The sequence below is a fragment of the Homarus americanus genome, unplaced genomic scaffold (assembly GCF_018991925.1).
Source record: "Homarus americanus isolate GMGI-L3 unplaced genomic scaffold, GMGI_Hamer_2.0 scaffold367, whole genome shotgun sequence".
NCBI lineage: Eukaryota > Metazoa > Arthropoda > Malacostraca > Decapoda > Nephropidae > Homarus > Homarus americanus.
The window spans coordinates 8,174,975-8,196,652 of NW_024743709.1; the positions used below are offsets into that span (position 1 = coordinate 8,174,975).

A 21,678-nucleotide genomic window follows, 5' to 3' on the forward strand; every position below is an offset into this window, starting at 1 on the left:
CGTTGGGACATGTAATACGCTTCCTTACTGTTGGTGCGACCTTGGTGTATCAATTTGCATTTCGTGACGTTGAATTTTAACAGTCATTCTTTTGACCACCCCTGAAGCCGACAAAGGTCTTTCTGTAGTGCTTCACAGTCCATTTGGTTCTTAATTTCCCTGAATAACTTACTGTCGGCTGTAAATATTTGTATGGAGGAGTGTATAGCATCTGCCCTATCATTTATGAAACAAACAAACCACAACGAAACAAACAAACCACAACGATCCCAGTACCAATAAAATTTATTGGTACTGGGATCGTTGTGCGATATGTATAGCATATTCAATCACGAGACCACAACATTCAGTAGGAATAAAGGGACGACCCCAGTCCTCGGTGGCCCAACCTGGGCCGTCTGGTGGCCAGGTCTGGTCCCACAACAAAGTCCAACCTCTTGGTCACACTGTAGCCCTCACTGAGGTTCCGCTCACACCAACACCTCGACTCCAGACCTGAACGCCTCATTTCTACATACTGTAGGAACTGATGACAAAGTCTCTCATTAAAGTTGGCCAAGCAACAGTGGCCAGACTTTTTTATTAATTTTACGCAAAATTAAATACATCAAGTTTACACTTATGAAAATTATAAAATATAAAACACGCAAAAATAGTACTTACGGATCTCGAAATGGTTCATAAACTAAATATCATTTGAACAACTGGTCCTTAGAGCCCGATTCCCCAAATATAAGGTCACGTCTACGCATGCGCTGGTGTGTCAATATTGAGACACCGATTATATATAATAATAGCATTAAATAATTACAGGTAAAGTAATGAAAAATCTTAAATAATTGCAAAACACACTGACAAATAATAGAGGACATGGAGAACTGATAATTAAATATAAATATTCTCCTCCGTCAGCCAATACCTTGACAGTGTGATGCTCAGATGTTGCAGTATCACGTTATTATTCTTTTTGTATTTTACCGTAAGATGTTTCCCATGTTGTTTCCGACGCGATTATAATATATAATCCAAACCCACATGTAGAGAAGAAGTGACAAGCCAAGAATATAAGAGTGTTTTGGAAAAGTTGTCAGACATACAGACAGATAGACGGACAGCTAGACATGAGTAACACTATACAGTATATCCCTGCCATGAGAGGTAACACAAAACACAGGAGTAGATATTTGTCATTACTATATATGTGTACAGTTACATACAGAGGACGGTGACATGTTAACAAGACATCAGAGTAATCATGAACAAAGAGAAGATAACAACAGAGGTAGGTTCTATGCAAAAATAATAAAAATTAGTTACTATCTACTCCAATGAAATTAATGAATGTAATGGTAAGTAAATAAATTATATACACAGGAAAAGGAATTTGTTCAATTACAGTAATATTTGGCGGCCTCAGTATAAACATCATTTTTGTTATCCAGTACATAAGGAACCTCTCGCGTTATGCTGGGTCAGGTTCGGGGTCAATTACTTTTTTTTTAGGATAAATCAAATTACAAATACAATTACTGCTCCCAAGATTCAGTCATAATTACAATTATCTATAAAATGTTGTTATATTACACTTATAATTACTTTATTTCCCAAAGATTCCAGTGAGAACTATAATTATTGTCGACCAAAAATAAAATACTTAAAATTTAACTTCATTTTCTCCAACTACGTTCCTGAATGTTCGTGACTGTGATTACAAGAATGACAACGAGGTCATCTGGAAGGTGGAAGTGTACAAAATGCGTATGGTAATCCTTCAAGGATTTCAGTGTTTCATTAATTTTATATTTGCTAAGCCCTGCTAGGAAGGTAATTTTTCAAACACTTCACCGTTTCTCTTCATCATTACTATTGAAAGGAAGGACGTGACACCAAGTTAAGGCCTGCTGAGGTGAAAAAAAAATCCTATTAGCGTTGAGAGACTGTGGCAGTACATCCCACTAGCGCCCTCGAGAATCTTCACCGAGTGTAGTGTTGGGGTCGCTTCCTTCCAGTACAGCAGTTAATCACTCGACTATATTGGCACATTTCAACATATTGTTTTATTACTAGACCCGCTGTGTTTAACCCCGATGCTCCTCGCTGTCGTACCATCTCACTCCATGTCGATCATGTGAGCCTCTTTGACTCGGGAGATCCTTTGGTTGGTGATGGACTTTTTTTTTTATCCTCCTCTTCTCACTATTCCTGAGCAGCAGCCGCTCCTTGTATCTTATCTCCTTGACATCACCGAGCACTTGATCTTTGTTCTCCTGTGACGGCAGACAGCCTCTTATAACCTATATGATTTGGCACGACTGAAAATTAATGATCCAGCCACAGTTGGAGAGGTTTGTTCAGGTGTTTATCGCAGTAGGTCACCTGGAGCCTGGGCGACCCACACCTGCTTGATGAGGTCCCTACACGTATATCCTTCACAGAGGGTCAACAGTGGCGCCCCAATCCTGCTTGATGAGGTCGGCGCCCTTCTCACCGATCATGATAACTGCAGCGTTGGTGTTGCCAGATACCACCAGCGGCATGATGGAGGCGTCGATCACCCTCAGTCCTGCCACGCCCCGCACCCTGTAGAGGGGATTTGTGTTAGTGTACACACACATACACACACACACGTTTGTTACAATTAGCTGGCATAACAGACACTATGACAAGTCTTCTGACACATCCACATACTTGAGGTTGTGGTCGACGACGCTGTAATAATCGTTGACGGGACCCATCTTGCAGGAGCCGGCGAAGTGTATGGCGGAGCTGACCATGTGACGCAGGTAACACTCCCAGTAACTGTCTGACCCCTCCTTCAGCCCCTCACACCCCGGCAACACCTGTACACGATACTCACCTTACATACGCCACTAAAGAAAACTCACACCTCTTATCTGTATAATTATTATTTTATTGCAATTATTATCCTGCATCTGTTTTCTATCAGTAAATTATTCATCGTATCGTCATGACTGCGTGTGTTTGTATAAAAGCGCGGGCAAAGACAGGGTCATTCATTACCTTGTCGTGGAACCTGGCGCCGTGTTCCTCCCTCAGGGCCGATGTATTGCCCAGTGCCAAAGCGAACCTGATAGCTGCAGCAGCCAGCCAGGTGACACAACCATATTAATCATCATCATCATCATCATCATCATCATTATTCTAAACTATCAAACGCCCCACATTACCCTCACGCTAACAAGTCATCAACAGCAAGAACGTAAATGTATGGAAAAATATTACGCAAATGAGAATGATATACTGTAGTTGTGGATAGACAATAATGACGATTATGATATTTTAGAGAAGGAAAGATACATAGACTGGGAAGGCGAATAATGGAAAGAAACAATTATAACAGAAACAAATAATAATAATAATAATAATAATAATAATAATAATAATAATAATAATAATAATAATAATAATAATAATAATAATCACATGCCTCCTGTAATTACCTTTAATCAATGTCTTGACGTCATCAGGATGGCTGAGGTAGTTGGGGTCAATGAGAGGGGCATCCCGAGGGTGACCTGACCTGAGCCTCACCGTTCCTCGACTCTTGGGCCGGGTCAGGCTGGGGTAAGCATGGTACACTTTCTTCAGCTGCACCGGACCGAAGTACTGTGCTACAAGCTGGTGGTAATGGTGGCAGTGAGGTCAGTTGCGGTAGTGGTGATGGTGGTGAGGTCAGTAGTGGTGGTAGTGGTAGCCAGGTGAGTGGTGGTGGTGGCCAGGTGAGTAGTGGTAATCAGATTAGTGGCGGTGGTGGTACTTAGGTTAGTGGCGGTGGTGGTACTTAGGTTAGTGGCGGTGGTAGTACTTAGGTTAGTGGCGGTGGTAGTGGTGGTGGTGATACAGATGTCATACATAATTATAAATAAGATATAATAAGAATCAGTGTTAAAACAATCATCAATCTCAAGCCATGTCAGTAAGGAGGGGGGATACCCGCTTCACCTGGTGTTCTTACATCTTTCCTGAGGTTAACGGCAGTAGTAAGGGTGAGTCCCAGGTCGAAGACGCTTGGCAATGATGAGAAGAGGAACTGTATCTGTGGCCATAAAGGGTCGCCCTCTTTCGACGGGAGCCAGGCAACAGCCTCAAAGCCAAGGGGGACAGAGAGTGGACCTGTGAACGAGGAATGCGACGACGTAAATGTACGCTAGTGTTAGTTGCCTCTTACTGAACAAACTGAAGGGACTTTTCCCGATACCTGATACATTTCGATAAGTTTAAGTATTTCATTGTTTTTTGTTTTGTTTTATTACTTATATACAAATAGCAGTATAATGATGTAGATGTTATGAATGATTAAAATGGCTCCTTTCTTCTGATTCTGTCGAGAATTATCTCTGCGCCACGTCAAAAAACCTTTGATCTGATTAATTCTTCTTCGCGCAAACTGGACATTATAGACTCCCTGGTCCTGCTATTCATTGCATCCCATTACACACCTCTGGTGCTGTCGTCGACACTTACATTTTTCATTTGAATGTGTATATAGTGGCTCTGTCAACTGCGCAGTTTTAATTTTGTCTAGTATTAACTAATTTCTTATCAAAAGATGTTGAACCGGTCCCATTGATCACGGACATAAGTGAAAGTGGTTTGGCTAGAATATTAGGTTAAGTTAATCAACCCCTTTCAGTACGTTACAACCCTTTGAATATAATGTCCCTTCCCATGATTACGATGCTGTGATCCAGAGTAACTCAATTAGCGGACTGCGGTCGGGAAGCTTAGGTGCGGACTCCAGCATCTTTCTCTCTCTCTCTTATTTATCACCCCAGGGCCCTTCTTCAACAGGAGAGGGATGGATTTTTTTTACCCGCATGTTACTTTTCTACACGGCACTAGTTCAGTTTTTTAATTTATTTACAATGTTAACATGCAGTATTTTGAGATTATAAATGTATATAGCCGGATATACATCTTAAATGAAACGTTTCATCCGGATCTTTGCCACCCAGGAAATTTGTGTGACTGGAACTTCACATATAGTACACCTTTTCACATATACGTTGAGACACTGTTATATACCTATTTGACAAATTTCATAACCGAATGACAGAACACATATCGAATGACAATCTAAAATAACTGTTGGTGGTATGTCATTCTCCAATTGTTACATTCTCAAACTATATGTAGACTGTCGGTTTGTTGTTCACGGCTGTCAATTTCATAACTTATGTCAGTCATTTCCGTTAGCATGAACGAACAGTTATTTTAGATTGTCATTCGATATGTGTTCTGTCATTCGGTTATGAAATTTGTCAAATAGGTATATAACAGTGTCTCAACGTATATGTGAAAAGGTGTATTTACTATAAATTACCCTGACCCTTGAATACAATGAATTCTTCTCTTGAGTAAGACGTCATTGTATACAGTGGATTTAGTCAACGTATTCAAATGGTAAATAATGCGTTACGTGTACAGGCAATGATTAAACACAACTGTTAACATCAATGAGCTCACCCTGGCCGTTCGTAAGGTAGTTTTTTATGGAGCTGGGGGCCACGAGAGACAGTATATTCCCGGCGGAGTTCTTGTTGACAATCCAGGTGAGGCCATAGACCCCAGGGTGGTCGTGGAAGTTCTCGCCCACCCCGGCCACGTCCGCCACCACGGGGATCTGAGGATAGCAAGAGAGTGTTGCACCACCTGCCTACCAACCAACTGGTGTTGGTGGAGAACCATTTGACCGCCAGCCTCCCTGCTATTGGTCAGGATGTGGTTTAGTGAATCAAATCGTCCTTCACTGTACATTCTGCTTGTAACTGGGAACACAAATTATGAATACAAACACAAGATGACTATTTCTGAACATCGATAACAATTATATTCATTGTTATTCTTTTTATGTTTTGTGTCACTACCTTCAGCGCCTGTTACCAGTATATATACTCATGATACATCACATGTCAGTGTGTAGAGGCAACGTACAGGTGAAATAACTCACGTGGTGCTCCTGCAGGTGTTGTGAGGGGCCGACACCAGACAACATCAGTAACTTGGGAGACCCGACGGCGCCCGCTGACAGCACCACCTCCCTCCGTGCCAACGCCGTCCTCACCTGCAGCGGGAGTAACACAGATTTTGTTGTTCCACCTTCAGTAGACTAAACACTGCACTCTTTTTTTAGGTTTCATATATGTCATCATACATGTTAAGAACTTTGTGAGTGTGTGTGTGTGCGGTGGAGCCCAACATCAGGCAGACATGCTTACAGAGCTCCAAGAAGACCCCAACGGCGGTTTCGACGGAAAAGGTGACCACCATGGGAAACCAACGACTACACCGGCGGAAGAAGGCAATGCTTGATGGACAGGCTACTAAGGCGAAACCCAAAAACTGGGCTATCGGCAGCCCATTACAACTCCCCTTCTCCCCAGTCGTTGCAACACTTGCACCACTGGATCAGGAAAAGGGAGAGCCAAGATGTGTGGTTGCAGCCTGCGCTCCTGCCTCACCACATAAATCAACTCAAGCGCAGCCACCATCCAGCTCATCATACCTCTCATCATCATCAAACCCCTTTATACCAAAAGTCCTATGACGACTGACGAATGGCGATGGGGACAGGCAGATATGACTGCCGGGAATCTCTGGTCACAACTCTGCACATGGGCGGCACAGATAAGATTGTCGTTTATGTAACGGGATCTAGGCAGCAGTGCAATCCGGTCCTGTCTGTGTGCCTGAAGAGCCCTTGCGAGGAGCCACTCTGCTAACCCCACATGGGGAGGGGGCTAGAAAAGGTGTCCTAAACATAGCCTGCCTAAAGAGCCAACCTGACTGGGCAACCGCACCCAGTAGGGTCATCCTTATGTGGTCGAAAACTCAATTATAATCCCATATAAAAAAACAACAACTATACAACCTCTAATGGTCGCTGCATGGAATGTCAGGACCCTTCTGGATACTGGCACAAATGAGCGTCCTGAAAGAAGAACCTCCCTTGTGGCAAAGAGCTGGCTAGGTACAACATCGACATAGCAATCATTAGTGAGTCCCGGTTCCCAGACGAGGGTCAATTCACAGAACGGGGGTCTGGCTATACCTTCTTCTGGAAGGGTAAGCCTGCTGCGGAGAGAAACCACATTCATGGAGTTGGCTTTGCCATCCGCCAATGCATCCTACACAGGCTAACTGAAATGCCTGTTGGGAACAACGAGTGCCTCATAATGCTCTGGGTTCCACTGAATCACTCACGTCATGCCCTTTTAATCAGTGTATACGCCCCAACAATGGATGCAGAGGATGACATCAAGGAGGCCTTTTATGCAGACCTTGACAGAGTGTTAATCTCTATCCCCAGAGAAGATAAGGTTGTGCTCCTTGGTGACTTTAATGCCAGAGTTGGCAGAGATGCTGACATTTGGCAGGGAATCATAGGGAGAAATGGACTAGGCAAGTGTAATCCCAACGGCCTATACTCCTCAGCAAGTGTGCCGACAACAGTTGCAGATATTGACTATGAGGTAACAGTCACTGAATGCCGCATAGATCTGCGGCTCACCTAATTCAACACAGTTAGGGTAGCTACTTATGTATTAGGATATCTAATTTTAAGGTAATAAAATGGCGGCGAAGTGTGTCTATTGGGGGTGGATGGAGGCCCCGTTTAAAAAAGTAATAATAAAAAAAAAATAATAGTAGTAGTAGTTGTAGTAGTAGTAGTAGTAGTAGTAGTAGTAGTGTGTGTGTGTGTGTGTGTGTGTGTGTGTGTGTGTGTGTGTGCGCGTCACCCCAAGTACAGTACATCATTCAATAACTGGGAGCCGTCTCACACAACACACAGTACACCCACCTTCCCACGTTGCTCAAAGCGAACTCCCAGTGCTCGCTTATGCTCATCAAACAGAATCTGAAATAATACAAGTTATTTAGTACTTAACAGACTCACCACAGTTTATTGAGAGGACTTTTATTCATAAGCCGTTCAATATTAATTCACACTCTTGAAGTTCATGTTTCATAATGTTTACCTGTGTTGGATAATTGTTTTGTTCTGAAGCTTATCAGTAAATCATATTTGTAAGATTAGAATAGAAAATATTTTGTTTCCTAGTGACTATATTTGTCTTCCTCAATCTGTTCAAGACGATCATTTATTGGTTATAAAAACAAAAAATTAAACCATCGTCCTCAAAGGGTTACAACTTAAACCATATCACTTCAAGTGTTCATAATGTTGACAATATTTCCCAAAACAGTATTTGTCAGTCTTAATCGTCACTACTCTTAATGCGGTGAAGAACTTACCAAGGTTTTTTTATTGATTTAATAACAATCATGTTAAAAAGTGTGGACAAATCCCTGGGCCAGGAGTATACTATGGGAGTAGTATACATAAGGAGGAGTATACTTAGTAGGAGTGTACATGGAGAGGAGTAGGGAGAAGTATAATTAAGAGTGAGTATACCTAGGAAGGAATATACCTGTGAAGGAGTATACAGTAGTATACTCGGACAAGAGTATAATAGGACTGGAATATGTCACAGCAAAAGAATATTTAAGTAGTAAGAATATACCTGGCGAGAAATATACTTAACCTGGGACAACAGTATACTTAGAAGAGTAGTATGCCAAGAATAGCAATATACCTAGAGTAACAGTATACCTAGAACAACAGTATACCTAGAACAACAGTATACCTAGAACAGCAGTATACCTTAGTGACGTAGGCGTTGAAGGCGACGTGTAGGTTGGGTCGTGTAGAGGCGGGCTTGATGTAGACTTCAGCTGTGGAAGCCCGTCGGCCATTTTGAGTGGTGAACTGTAGTGAACTGAAACCTGTGATAGTGATGATGAGGAAATATTATAATTACGTCAAGTTTGCCTGAGTTTACCGGAGTCAACAGGTTACATTTTGTGAGTCAACAGGAGTTTGCCCTTCTTGTGTGAGTTAATAAGAGTTTACCTTTCATAAAATAGACGACGGAAGTTTACAGTTCATGTTTGACCTGTCACGTCTCGCCGCCACAATATTGGCGCGAAAACACGGACTCGGTGATCCCCGCCGGTCTATAGGCCTATCTGTCACCGAGAAGGTGCCATTAAGCAGTCAATCAGCGTCTTCGATCAAAACTTGACGTCACAAACCCGCGAGAGTTTTCCCACAAGTGAGGCGGATCCATATAAGACTTTGTTCGCCTGCCTCCACAGCCTCCACCTCACTCACTCCCCTCCTCCCTTCAACAGCATGTGTGGAATCCTCGACTCTCCAGCGCCAGTCTGAGCCTCGTTTCAGCTGCCTTACTGCTAAGAGATCTTTGGGTGTTTTACCTTTAAAGTCGAAATGGAATCCGGTCATTTCGCCCACACTATAGAGTCGGTTCGCCCACAAGTCATTTCGCCCACACTATGGAGTCGGTTCGCCCACACCTGTTTTGTTACCTGCTTTATTTAGGCTAAGTATTGTATCAATGTAAAGAACTGAACTTCAATAAAGTTTTCGAAACTATGAAAATATCGTATGTAGGTTTCGTAATTTTTAAGGTCCAGCGGATTTATTCAGTCAATGTCAAGATGGCAGACTGTCAAGATTATTGCATTCAATGCAATGTGCCTGCACGGGCACGGCAAGAAGATCTACAGTGCGACGAGTGTGGGAAGTGGCAGCACAGGAAATGTGATACTTGTGTACCTCGAGCTGAGTACCGGGAAGCTGTTAAATCCGGTCATTCCATAGACTGGAGTTACAATTCGTGCACCGACAGTATCATGCCAGTATCAGACATGATTATCCCCGCCGTGGAGAGCACCAGGACTGAAGGTATCACTTTAATCCAGACGTTTTGTACAATATAATTTGTGTACAATGTAATTTCTTCGTAGTTTAACTGAACATACATGGTAATGGAACATTGCTTTATTACTTACTAGACACAAAGGAACCAGTTCCCCTTCCAATGGAACTAGAGTCTTCAATTGAAAATCCGCCCATACGAGACACTAACGAGCAACCAGAGTGTGATGTTACGTTGAAGGTCGTGGAGGAGGGTACAAAACACGGTCGAGTCAAGCTCATTGACAGCATAGAGTACACATATAACGTAAAAATGCGGCGGCCTAATGCAACATATTGGCAGTGTACTGTCTGCCCGAAAGCTAACCCGTGCAAGACCAAACATCTTAAATCCACTCTAAGTTACTTCTATGATTGACATTTTAAAACGTTTTAGTTTGTGTATTTTAATAGCTTTTTATATTTGAAAGTCACCGAATAAACAACCAGACAGTTAATTTGTATATATTACATTGTTATCCAGTACATGAATAAACATAAATAAACTTGACAAAGTGTGGGCGAACTGACTTCAGGTGTGGGCCAACCGACTCCTAAGTGTGGGCGAACTGACTTCAGGTGTGGGCCAACCGACTCCTAAGTGCGGGCGAATAAAATTCTAAATGTGGGCGAATGGACTTGTGGGCGAATTGACCGTAAGCCGTCTAAATTATATGTTCAGTCTTAGCATATATGTGCAACTTAGGTGATACTTATCACTCAGGTGCTCATTATGTGACTTACGTGTTCCAACTAGTGTCTACTTTGTCATTTATTACTTTAAATTCTGGTGTATTTGACCATCCCTGACGTAGGGCCGGCATCGTGTCGTAACCAAGCCTATCCAGTTGTTGAAATTTGTATACATATTAGTATTAAGATAAACTATGAGCGTGATAGCTAAGATTTACTATTACTATTCTGATACTCCACTGCAACACACTACTACTTACTTCACGAGAAAAACTTCTAGTTGACATCTTTCATAAGTATTGGACTAAGTATTCCTTGGAGGCTCTGAGTAAACCTTAAACTCTTAACTTGAGGTTTTTAGTACGTGACAGAGCCATCTGTTTACCGTTCGTGTGGGATTCAATACAAGTTTACCGTTTGTGATTCAACAGGAAGTTAAGGAAGTCCGTTGGTTAAAGGGGTTAAGGAGGCCCATTTGCTTAAGGAGCCCATTTTATTAAGGGGTTTGAGGAGGTCCGTGGGTAATGGGGTTAATGGGGTCCGTGGGTAATGGTGTTAATGGGGTCTGTGGGTAATGGGGTTAATGGGGTCCGTGGGTAAGGGGTTTAATGGGGTCCGTGGGTAAGGGGTTTAATGGGGTCCGTGGGTAAGGGGTTTAATGGGGTCTGTGACTCTGTGGGTTAAGGGGTATAATGAGGTAAGTGGGTAATATGCTATGTACCCGCCTCATGTGTGGTTACAAAAAGTAGTAGAAGGCGAGCCGCAAAAACTGACTCTTACTTCCCCAGTCACTGACCATCTCCATTTCTCAGAGCCAATGGGAGTTTGATCACATCACCGGATACACAGTTCCTTGTATGTCTGTGCTTCTGGGTGTCATGTCACTGTGAGTCCCGGGGAAGTGATGCTCATAGAGAATGTCGTCAGGTGGGAAAGGAGAGAGAAGAAGAGAAAAGCGGGGAGGAGAAGGGGAAAAAGGGGGGAGGTAAAAAAGAAGGAGGAAATGAAGGTTGTACTCGTCTCTCTGTAAAATGTCAATAGATTATCCTCAAGATATGTAAGCTAAGGTGTTTTATTTTTCAAAGTGAGGCCAGAAACATGATCAGAGCCAATCTTATTTCCATTTAAATAACTGAGTATTATAACAACAGAAAGTAATATTGTTAACTGCTATAATTAGGTTAGATAGTATCGTGGTCAATCACTATAATTAAACCACACGCTCACTACGACCTCACGCGCCATTTAACACACTCACTTTAAGCAAGAAATCGTGTAAAACTCGTTGACCTGTTTTCCCGATGACGTTGTCTGGATCTGTTAAGTAATGCTGAGGTTATGCCACGTCGGGTGGAGCCCCTGGACCATGGTGTGAGGTCTATAGAAGAGATCTACAATGTGTGTGGTGTTGCAATTATGTGAAAAAAATCGTAATTGGTGGTAATTGGATCTACTCTGTATATCAATTCCAAGCGATTCGTGTTTTTATTCTCTCTGAAACTCTAAACGACGCGAGTGTGAAGAGAGAAGAGCGTAAGAAACTCCGGATGAGCTTGAAGTAAAGGAGAGAAATTTCAAGGAACAAAGAGGCCGGATTCTGTTGGGTTGTATACAAGGAGACAATAGTAAGGTGACAGAAGTTATGACATCACAAGACAAGGGTTACTGCCACTTAAACAATTTAGGCAAGTGATCTCTGAGCTGATACACACAATGAACTTTAATGTTTTATGCTGTTTATTTAACCTTTCCCATAAAAAAAATCCGAGCAAGTATATTTCCCCCCAAAACTTGTCAGGGTAAGTAAAAAAAGAAAATATACAAGCAAATAAATTTAAAAAATCACCCTTGCCCGAGTTAAGTAAATGATTCACTTAAAGAAAATAGAGAGACGAAGAATTATATAAAACGAAGTGAGTAAAAAAAAAAAGCATATAAATTCAAAAGTAATGTAGACAGGCCACAGAAGATGATCTAGAAAGGAAATGCAAGTAGATGGAAGGTGATGACAGATGGCATAACTGTAGGGAAATGTATAGAAAGTTTAAACAAATGAACCAGAAAAAAATTAAATAACTTTGGGGTGGAACTCTTAAAAGTAAAGACAATAAGATCCTATTTGAGACAGAAAAGATAAAAAAGAGAGATGGGCAGAGTAAGTCGAAGAACTATGTAATGATAAGGATAGAGTAGACGTAAGAAGCGAAAACGAAATAAAAATCGAACCACCAATTCTAGAAACAGAAGTTGGGACAGCTGTGAGCAAAATAAAAATTAATAAAGATTGTGGGGTTGATCAGCTTCCAGAAGAATTTATAAAACAAATGGGTATGAATGGGCTAATATATTTGACTCAGATATGTGGACACTTTCAGCAGACACCAGAAAGAGGTTAGAGGCCTTTGAAACGTGGTCTTATACGCTTATGTTAAGAATAAGTTACACTGACAGGAAAACAAATGAAGAAGTACTGTGATTAGCAAAAACTTGAAGAGAAATAATTGAAATGTACAGAAAAAGAAAAATTAGATACTTTGGTCATATAAATAGGGATGAGGGGATAATAACAGAAATATTAATGGGTAAAGTTGAGGGTAGGAGGACCAGGGGAAGGCAGAGACTGGGATGGAAGAATGGAATTAAAAACTGGACCCCAAGAGAGATACAAAACCTTGGAGATTTGGTAAAAACAGCCCGAGAACGTTTAGAGTGGAGGACTGGGGTCGCCAACCCTCAAATAATGAGGATGGTACTCTGATTGATTGATTGGCAGTGATAATGATACTGATAGTGTGTCAGTGTTAGCACTACTACAAGTGTGGTACAGTACAGTGTTAGCACTACTACAAGTGTGGTACAGTACAGTGTTAGCACTACTACAAGTGAGGTACAGTACAGTGTTAGCACTACTACATGTGTGGTACAGTACAGTGTTAGCACTACTACAAGTGAGGTACAGTACAGTGTTAGCACTACTACAAGTGTGGTGCAGTGTTAGCACTACTACAAGTGTGGTACAGTGTTAGCACTACTACAAGTGTGGTACAGTGTTAGCACTACTACAAGTGTGGTACAGTACAGTGTTAGTACAAGTGTGGTGCAGTACAAGTGTGGTGCAGTGTTAGCACTACTACAACTGTGGTACAGTGTTAGCACTACTACAAGTGTGGTACAGTACAGTGTTAGCACTACTAGTGTGGCACTACTACAAATTGTGGTACAGTGTTAGCACTACTACAAGTGTGGTACAGTGTTAGCACTACTACAAGTGTGGTGCAGTGTTAGCACTACTACAACTGTGGTACAGTGTTAGCACTACTACAAGTGTGGTACAGTACAGTGTCAGCACTACTACAAGTGTGTACAGTACAGTGTTAGCACTACTACAAGTGTGTACAGTACAGTGTTAGCACTACTACAAGTGTGGTGCAGTACAGTTAGCACTACTACAAGTGTGTACAGTGTTAGCACTACTACAAGTGTGGTACAGTACAGTGTTAGCACTACTACAAGTGTGGTACAGTACAGTGTTAGCACTACTACAAGTACAGTGTGTGCTACTACAGTACAGTGTGTCAGCACTACTACAAGTGTGGTACAGTACAGTGTTAGCACTACTACAAGTGTGGTACAGTACAGTGTTAGCACTACTACAAGTGTGGTACAGTACAGTGTTAGCACTACTACAAGTGTGGTACAGTACAGTGTTAGCGCTACTACAAGTGTGGTACAGTACAGTGTTAGCACTACTACAAGTGTGGTACAGTACAGTGTCAGCACTACTACAAGTGTGGTACAGTACAGTGTTAGCGCTACTACAAGTGTGGTACAGTACAGTGTTAGCGCTACTATCAGGATGAAACAGCGATTTCATCTCTCTAAAAGCCTTTCACTTGCCCTTACCAATCTGTTCTGGTCCGTTGTAGTCGATGAGGTTGTAGCCCAGCTGCTGACCCGCTTTCAGGATCCCTCTGGATACGGGCTCGCTGTAGCTCTGCTCTTCCACCGTCAGAGGTCCGCCTCGACCGTGGTACACAGCTGCTCCCCAGATACAAAACGGTGTTTTTAAGTCTTTGAAAAACCTGTATTATCGTTATTTGATGTTGCTTGGGAGAGAGAGAGAGAGAGAGAAATAATTGTTGTTGATCTCAGGGTGAACTCTTCACTAACCTGTATCAGCATTATGGGTTCCTCTGTAGTCCTCCGCCTTCTTGAAGTACTTGAGGGCGTCCTTGTACCGCCAGCCAGGGTTGCCCATCGCCTCCCAGTTGTCGAAATCCCGCCTGTTGCCACGGACGTACAGTAGCCAGTTTATGGAAGAGCCGCCGCCCAGGACACGACCCAAAGGGGTAGGGCTCTTCTGTAATAAATAGATCACTTGAAGATTCGTCCCCCAGGTTATTTCACCGGAAGATTAACCATCCTAACCTAACATTTGTCAATTAGTAGACATAATTAATACACTGTATACGTCCATAAAAACACATGTGAGCCAAACTGCCAAAGAAAACTACACTACACTACATAGATCTATGAACGTCTCCTCACAGTTCTTTTGTAAACAGTCAGCACAGCTAAATCTGGATCTAACTGAGCACCTTCCTCACCACCATCAATTTCTCATGTACTCACGTTATCGTTGTAGCCTCTCAGTCCAAAAGATTGCGGTACTGTTCTGTAGTTCCAGTCAACGTCGCTGCGATCGAGGTTGATGCTGAATGCCGGAACGACACTCTCAGGGGGCGGTGGTCCTCCAGCCTCCAGCAGCAACACCCGCCACTCCGCCACCTCGGACAGACGCGACGCCAACACGCCTCCCGCCGACCCTGACCCAACTGTCCACACAAACATTGGGTTATAGCAAGCATGTCAAGTACAAAACATAAGGGAACTATTTCATTAATATGTTATCATAAATATAATATCCTTTCATACATATGAGACCCCGAATTACTTGAGCGAATCTCGAAACTGCTTCTCTACCCAAAGATTACACTTGTATCTCACTTAGGTTTGGCACAGCTTCGAAAAGGAGTACAAGGGAACTTTCTTTTTTACGTGACAGTAAATTTAGTCACCGTAAATATGACCAATACTATGTAATTAATCACTTTCTCTCGATCGTCCGGAAAACCAAGTCTAGTTTATAGTTGTAAAGAAGAATCTGTTATGTAGGGTCTTATAATTTAACCTTGTACACTGTCACCAGCTCCAATATACTGTAATGTGTGAGCAATGTAGAGTTTCGTGACCTTAATCATCCTAGAGGAAGAGTTTGTGATACAGTTGTGTGTTGATAGATGATGAGTCTTACAACCACGTCACCCACCACCAGCATGTCATCCACGTCACCCATCCACCACCACTAACAAGTCATCCACGTCACCCGTCCACGTCACCCACCACCAGCATGTCATCCACGTCACCCATCCACCACCACTAACAAGTCATCCACGTCACCCGTCCACGTCACCCTCCACCACCAAGTCATCCACACTTACGGTCAGAGATATTTATTAACCAGTTCAGTATAAGCTATTTCCTTCTTGTCTTCCCAAACAGGTGGTACAATACGTAGTGGCTAGACAAGTGTATGACATTGACCTTATTGTTTATCTTCGTTTATTTGCCTCCACACTGTCGAGATACAAGTTTTGTATACATTTCCTGTGTATGTATATTGTGTATCTGCTTTGTCTGTACACATATTGAATCTATATGTAATTGTATGACGATTTTACTGAATAAAACTGAACTGAACGGAACTAGAGTGTTTCTTCTCAGAGGCTGTGATGAAGAAAGAGAAGTTCACTTGATCGTATAGGCCTCATCACAACACCGTCACCACTTCCAGCACAACACTGTCACCAGCATCACAACACTGTCATCATCATCACAACAGTGTCACCACCACCACAACACTCACCATCACCACAACACTCACCATTACCACAACATACCAGGTGACGAGGAGTATCAGTGGCTGTAACTTACCGACGATGAAGTCGTACTGGAGTAAGAGGTCGTCGGAGGCGTCGTAGTCGTGTCGTGGCGTCCCAGGGAAGAGCACCAAAAGCAGGAGCCGCAGCATCCCATTCAAGGTCCCCCGGGTTAAGTGTAATAGCTGCCTCGCCATCTTCTCTGGAGGTTAAGGTAGGTTAGGTTAGGTTCTGCGTTCTTAGTAAATAGAGTTATATGGATGCTCTTATTTACTCAACATACTATAGTGTTTTGCCTCTTGTCCTCACTCTGTCAAGTTAGCCAGCTACTGTTACAACCCGACAAATTTATCCTGCTGTCATTACCACTCAGCACGTCATATGTTCCTGTGCTATACTGTATCTTACACACACACGCACACACACACACGCACACACACACACACACACACGACCACCACCACCACTCTACTTACACTGACACACACACACACACGACCACTACCACCACTCTACTTACACTGACACACACACACACACTGACACATACACACACAACCACCATCACCACTCTACTTACAGTACACTGGCACATACACACACGACCACCACCACTCTACTACACTGGCACATACACACGACCACCACCACCACTCTACTTACACTGGCACATACACACGACCACTACCACCACTCTACTTACACTGGCACATACACACGACCACCACCACTCTACACCTGGCGCACACACGACCACTACCACCACTCTACTTACACTGACACACACACACACACAGCCACCATCACCACTCTACTTACAGTACACTGACACACACACACAACCACCATCACCACTCTGCCACAGTACACTGGCACATACACACACGACCACTACCACCACTCTACTTACACTGACACACACACACGACCACTACCACCACTCTACTTACACTGACACACACACACGACCACTACCACCACTCTACTTACACTGACACACACACCACTACCACCACTCTACTACACTGACACACACACACGACCACCTACCACCACTCTACTTACACTGGCACATACACGACCATCACCACCACTCTACTTACACTGATACACGACCACCACCACCACTTACACTGACACATACACACACCACTACCACCACTCTGACTGACACACACACACGACCACTACCACCACTCTACTTACACTGACACACACACACGACCACTACCACCACTCTACTTACACTGACACACACACACGACCACTACCACCACTTACTTACACTGGCATACACACACGACCACCACCACCACTACTCTACTCTACTTACACTGACACACGACCACTACCACCACTCTACTTACACTGGCACACACACACCACTACCACCACTCTACTTACACTGACACACACGACCACTACCACCACTCTACTTACACACATACACGACCTACCACCACTCTACTCTACACTGCACATACACACACGACCACTACCACCACTCTTGACACACACACGACCACCACCACCACTCTACTTACTGACACACACACGACCACTACCACCACTCTACTTACACTGGCACATACACACACGACCACTACCACCACTCTACTTACTGACACACACACACGACCATCACCACCACCTACTTACACTGGCACATACACAGACCACTACCACCTCTCTTACACTGACACACACACACGACCACTACCACTCTGCCACACTGGCACACACACACGACCACTACCACCACTCTACTTACACTGACACACACACACGACCATCACCACCACTCTACTTACACTGGCACATACACACACGACCACTACCACCACTCTACTTGCACTGACACACACACACGACCACCACCACCACTCTACTTACACTGACACACACACACGACTACCACCACTCTACTTACACTGGCACATACACACACGACCACTCACACCACTCTCTACACTGACACACACACACGACCATCACCACCACTCTTGGCACACACACGACCACTACCACACTCTACTTACACTGGCACACACACATACCACTACCACCACTCTCTTTACACTGGCACATACACACGACCACCACCCTCTACTTACACTGACACACACGACCACACCACCACTTGGCACATACACACACGACCACCACCACCACTTACTGACACACACACACACGACCATCACCACCACTCTACTTACACTGGCACATACACACACGACCACTACCACCACTTACTTACACTGACACACACACGACCACTACCACCACTCTACTTACACTGGCACATACACACGACCACTACCACCACTCTGACACTGACACACACACACACACCACCACTCTACACTGGCACATACACACACGACCACTACCACCACTCTCACACACACTTACACACACGACCACTACCACCACTCTACTTACACTGACACACACACACACACTACCACCCACTCTACTTACACTGGCACATACACACACGACCACTACCACCACTCTACTACACTGACACACACACCACACCACCACTTACCACTCACTCTACACACTGACACACACACACACACGACCACTACCACCACTACTACCACTACACACACGACCACTACCACCACTCTACTTACACTGACACACACACACCACACCACTCTACTTACACTGACACACGACCACCACCACCACTCTACTTACACTGGCACATACACACACGACCATCACCACCACTCTACTTACACTGACACACACACACGACCACTACCACCACTCTACTTACACTGGCACATACACACACGACCACTCACCACCACTCTACTTACACTGACACACACACACACGACCACTACCACCACTCCTTACACTTACACACACACACCACTACACCACTCTACTTACACTGGCACATACACACACTACCACCACTCTATTTACACTGACACACACACACGACCACTACCACCACTCTACTTACACTGACACACACACGACCATCACCACCACTCTACTTACACACACACCTCACCACCACTCTACTTACACTGCACAACACATACACGACCACTACCACCACTTACACTGGCACATACTACCACTCTACTTACACTGACACACACACGACCACTACCACCACCACACTGGCACATACACACACGACCACTACCACCACTACTTACACTGGCACATACACACACGACCACTACCACCACTCTTTACACTGACACACACACACACCATACCACCACTCTACTTACACTGGCACATACACACACGATACCACCACTCACACACTGACACATACACACACGACCACTACCACCACTCTACTTACACTGACACATACACACACAACCATCACCACCACTCTACTTACACTGGCACATACACACGACCACTACCACCACTCTACTTACACTGACACACACACCACTACCACCACCACTCTTGGCACCACACCACCACCACCACCTACACACTGGCACATACACACACGACCACTCACCACCACCTACTTACACTGACACACACACACACCATCACCACCACCTACTTACACTGCACATACACACACACCACTACCACCACTCTACTTACACTGACACATACACACACCACCACCACTCTACTTACACTGACACATACACACACACCACCACTCTACTTACACATCACACACGACATCACCACCACTCTACTTACACTGACACATACACACACGACCATCACCACCACTCTACTTTACACTGACACATACACACACAACCATCACCACCACTCTACTTACACTGGCACATACACACACGACCACTACCACCACTCTACTTACACTGACACACACACACACAACCATCACCACCACTCTACTTACACTGACACATACACACGACCACTCACCACCACTTGACACTGACACACACACACCGACCATCACCACCACTCTACTTACACTGACACATACACACACAACCATCACCACCACTCTACTTACACTGGCACATACACACACGACCACCACCACCACTCTACTTACACTGACACACACAACTCGTTCCTCCAATAGACCACTGACCAAACTCAACCCCCCCCCCCTCCTAGTAACCAGTTCCGCTCACCGAAAAAACATGATGTTCATATTAATAAAAAGTCTTAAAATCTGAATGATGTAACCGGACACACACACACACACACACACACACGCACACATTAATACCAAAATAGTTCTCCCATTGCAACTTTCCTGTAGTTAAGAACACATAATAATACAATAACAATTCACAAAGATAAAAAAAAGGGTACAAAAATATATTTATTATATTACATCAACTACAAACTATTTTTTTTATTACATAATCAAACTACAGAAGTAATGCAAAACAAAAATGAAAGTTCCAATGTAACATTTTACTATATATAACAAAAAATTTAACCTATATTAGTTTCACTATAATTATATTGACGATGTGAGATAAGACATGTACAGTAGAGTGAGTGAGAGTATGAGGCAGACATGTAGAGTGCGTGAGAGTATGAGGCAGACATGTAGAGTGCGTGAGAGTATGGGGCAGACATGTAGAGTGCGTGAGAGTATGAGGCAGACATGTAGAGTGCGTGAGAGTATGAGGCAGACATGTAGAGTGTATGAGAGTATGAGGCAGACATGTAGAGTGTGCGTGAGAGTATGAGGCAGATATGTAGAGTGCGTGAGAGTATGAGGCAGACATGTAGGCGTGAGAGTATGAGGCAGACATGTAGAGTGCGTGAGAGTATGAGGCAGACATGTAGAGTGCGTGAGAGTATGAGGCAGACATGTAGATGAGTGGCAGACATGTAGAGTGCGTGAGAGTATGAGGCAGACATGTAGAGTGCGTGAGAGTATGAGGCAGACATGTAGAGTGCGTGAGAGTATGAGGCAGACATGTAGAGTGCGTGAGAGTATGAGGCAGACATGTAGAGTGCGTGAGAGTATGAGGCAGACATGTAGAGTGTGTGAGAGTATGAGGCAGACATGTAGAGTGCGTGAGAGTATGAGTCAGACATGTAGAGTGCGTGAGAGTATGAGGCAGACATGTAGAGTGCGTGAGAGTGTGAGGCAGACATGTAGAGTGCTTGAGAGTATAAGGGAGGGTGAGGTGTGAGGGAGAGTGAGGCGTTAGGGAGGTGTAAGGGAGAGTGAGGTGAGAGGGAGGAGTGAGGCGTAAGGGAAGTGTGAGGGATGCGTGGGGGAGAATGAGT

At 43.8% G+C, this 21,678-nt stretch overlaps 1 protein-coding gene across 3 annotated transcripts; it reads right to left on the bottom strand.

The window, feature by feature from the left end:
• Positions 1–1,177: 1,177 nt before the first annotated feature.
• Positions 1,178–20,478, bottom strand: LOC121877384 (glucose dehydrogenase [FAD, quinone]-like). 3 transcript variants are annotated; one of them, XM_042383123.1, is made up of 14 exons: positions 20,435–20,478; positions 16,490–16,636; positions 15,128–15,330; positions 14,666–14,855; positions 14,399–14,533; positions 8,687–8,808; positions 7,823–7,879; positions 5,972–6,085; positions 5,488–5,644; positions 3,977–4,134; positions 3,462–3,639; positions 3,022–3,095; positions 2,689–2,840; positions 1,178–2,580 (listed from the first exon to the last, which is right to left on the bottom strand). In XM_042383123.1, the coding sequence occupies exons 2-14, from the start codon at positions 16,629–16,631 to the stop codon at positions 2,430–2,432; spliced, it is 1,833 nt and encodes a 610-aa protein (XP_042239057.1). In that variant the 5' UTR covers positions 16,632–16,636; positions 20,435–20,478; the 3' UTR covers positions 1,178–2,429. The 3 variants fall into 3 exon arrangements, with proteins under 3 accessions (XP_042239057.1, XP_042239058.1, XP_042239059.1); XM_042383124.1 differs by lacking the exon at positions 20,435–20,478 and adding an exon at positions 20,393–20,413; XM_042383125.1 differs by lacking the exon at positions 20,435–20,478 and adding an exon at positions 17,020–17,034.
• Positions 20,479–21,678: the final 1,200 nt, after the last annotated feature.

Coding starts and splice junctions, on each gene's coding strand:
- LOC121877384 (XM_042383123.1), bottom strand. CDS start 16,631: ATGGCGAGGCAGCTATTACACTTAACCCGGGGGACCTTGAATGGGATG. Junction 14,534..14,665: donor AACCCATAATGCTGATACAG/GTTAGTGAAGAG, acceptor TCTGGGGAGCAG/CTGTGTACCACGGTCGAGGC. Junction 4,135..5,487: donor CTACCTTACGAACGGCCAGG/GTGAGCTCATTG, acceptor CCTCGTTCACAG/GTCCACTCTCTGTCCCCCTT.